The sequence below is a fragment of the Sphaeroforma arctica genome, assembly GCF_001186125.1.
Source record: "Sphaeroforma arctica JP610 unplaced genomic scaffold supercont1.1731, whole genome shotgun sequence".
In the NCBI taxonomy this organism is placed as follows: Eukaryota; class Ichthyosporea; order Ichthyophonida; genus Sphaeroforma; species Sphaeroforma arctica.
Window position 1 is genome coordinate 965 of NW_014038827.1, and position 1,349 is coordinate 2,313.

The window sequence follows — 1,349 nt, forward strand, 5'->3', positions numbered from 1 at the left end:
TAAATAAACATGCATAGTCTTCTGAATAAATATGCATAGCCTTTTGAATATATATGGTATTCTTCTTAGCCTTTTAAATAAATATATTCGTTGGAGGCCATTTAGCAACGACTCCCAACCAGCGCGGCCAATACAGTTTATTCAATACAAACGCCTATACTCGGTGTGATCATCGAAGTATTGTTTATTGTTTGTGTCTGTGGGTCTATCTCGACCGGCTGTATATGCCATATGCACTGATTGCAACCCATTCGCAACCTAAAGCAAACACAACTCAGCTCTCCCCTGCCTATCCACGGTACGGCTAGTACAGCTACATGTCTAATTCGATCAAAGGAGTTCGGCTCTATGCAATTGCTTTTTCCTGTTCAATGCAGCGTCTTGGACCCGAATACCAGAACCCATAATAATGTCCCGATTTGAGTATATAACAAGTTTATATGTTGGCTTCAATCCTGATATGTACATAGTGCATGACAGTGCCCCACTCGCACACGCGAATATATACATATACGTATATATTATATATATATATCTATATCTATATATATATATATATATGTATATCCCTCTCGTCATGGATACATGGTGTCGTTCTCCGCGCGTGGTCGACACTCGTACGAGGCATGTGTGGGCACCAACAACGTGTTCTTGATCATCCGCACACGCACATGGCCCTTGAACGTCTCGTAGAACTTCCTTTCTCCCGGCCCCAACCCCACCGGCACCACTTTAGCGCCCACCAACTCCTCACCTTCGTAGGCAGAGTCCTTGGCGTCACACACACCACACGTATACGCCAGAATAAAGATGCAGTTGTCCAGATTGTGGACAACTTCGAAGACCGGCGAGTCACTAAGGACTGCCCCGCATTTAGAACATGTGGTCACTTGCACCGTTATCTTAAGACAGGCGATCCGGGGGTACTCCTTGGGTCTCTGTGTGCGCAGAGGGAAGGAACGGTGTAGCGGTATTCGAGTGGATGTATATAGAGAACACCGGTACCAAAGCATAGAAAGAGATTATATCTAACTCTATACTACTCAATTATGTAGTCAACTCGGTTATATGGTCTTTTGTTGTGGACTATGTAACATTTACAGAGTGCCAATGTACCGCATGCAAGTCAAGACATAAGGACTTAAAAAAGTAATTGGTTTGGTGATATCAGTGCACGCTGTATAAATGAGACGAATGTCTGGTATACGAGTGTATATGGGGGGGGGCACCAACGGGGTCTGGTATGTATTAAATGTGAAGCTAGTGTTAATTTCCAGTCGTATGTATGTATATGTATATCACATATACCTACGTATATATACATACATACATACATACACACATACATA

The 1,349-nt window shown here is 42.9% G+C and overlaps 1 protein-coding gene across 1 annotated transcript; it reads right to left on the reverse strand.

The window, feature by feature from the left end:
• Positions 1-380: 380 nt before the first annotated feature.
• On the reverse strand, positions 381-936 carry SARC_11512 (hypothetical protein; the record flags this gene model as incomplete). The annotated part of the gene is made up of 1 exon (XM_014294400.1): positions 381-936. A coding segment is annotated over one exon (361 nt), but the record flags the coding sequence as incomplete, so codon positions are not given.
• Positions 937-1,349: the final 413 nt, after the last annotated feature.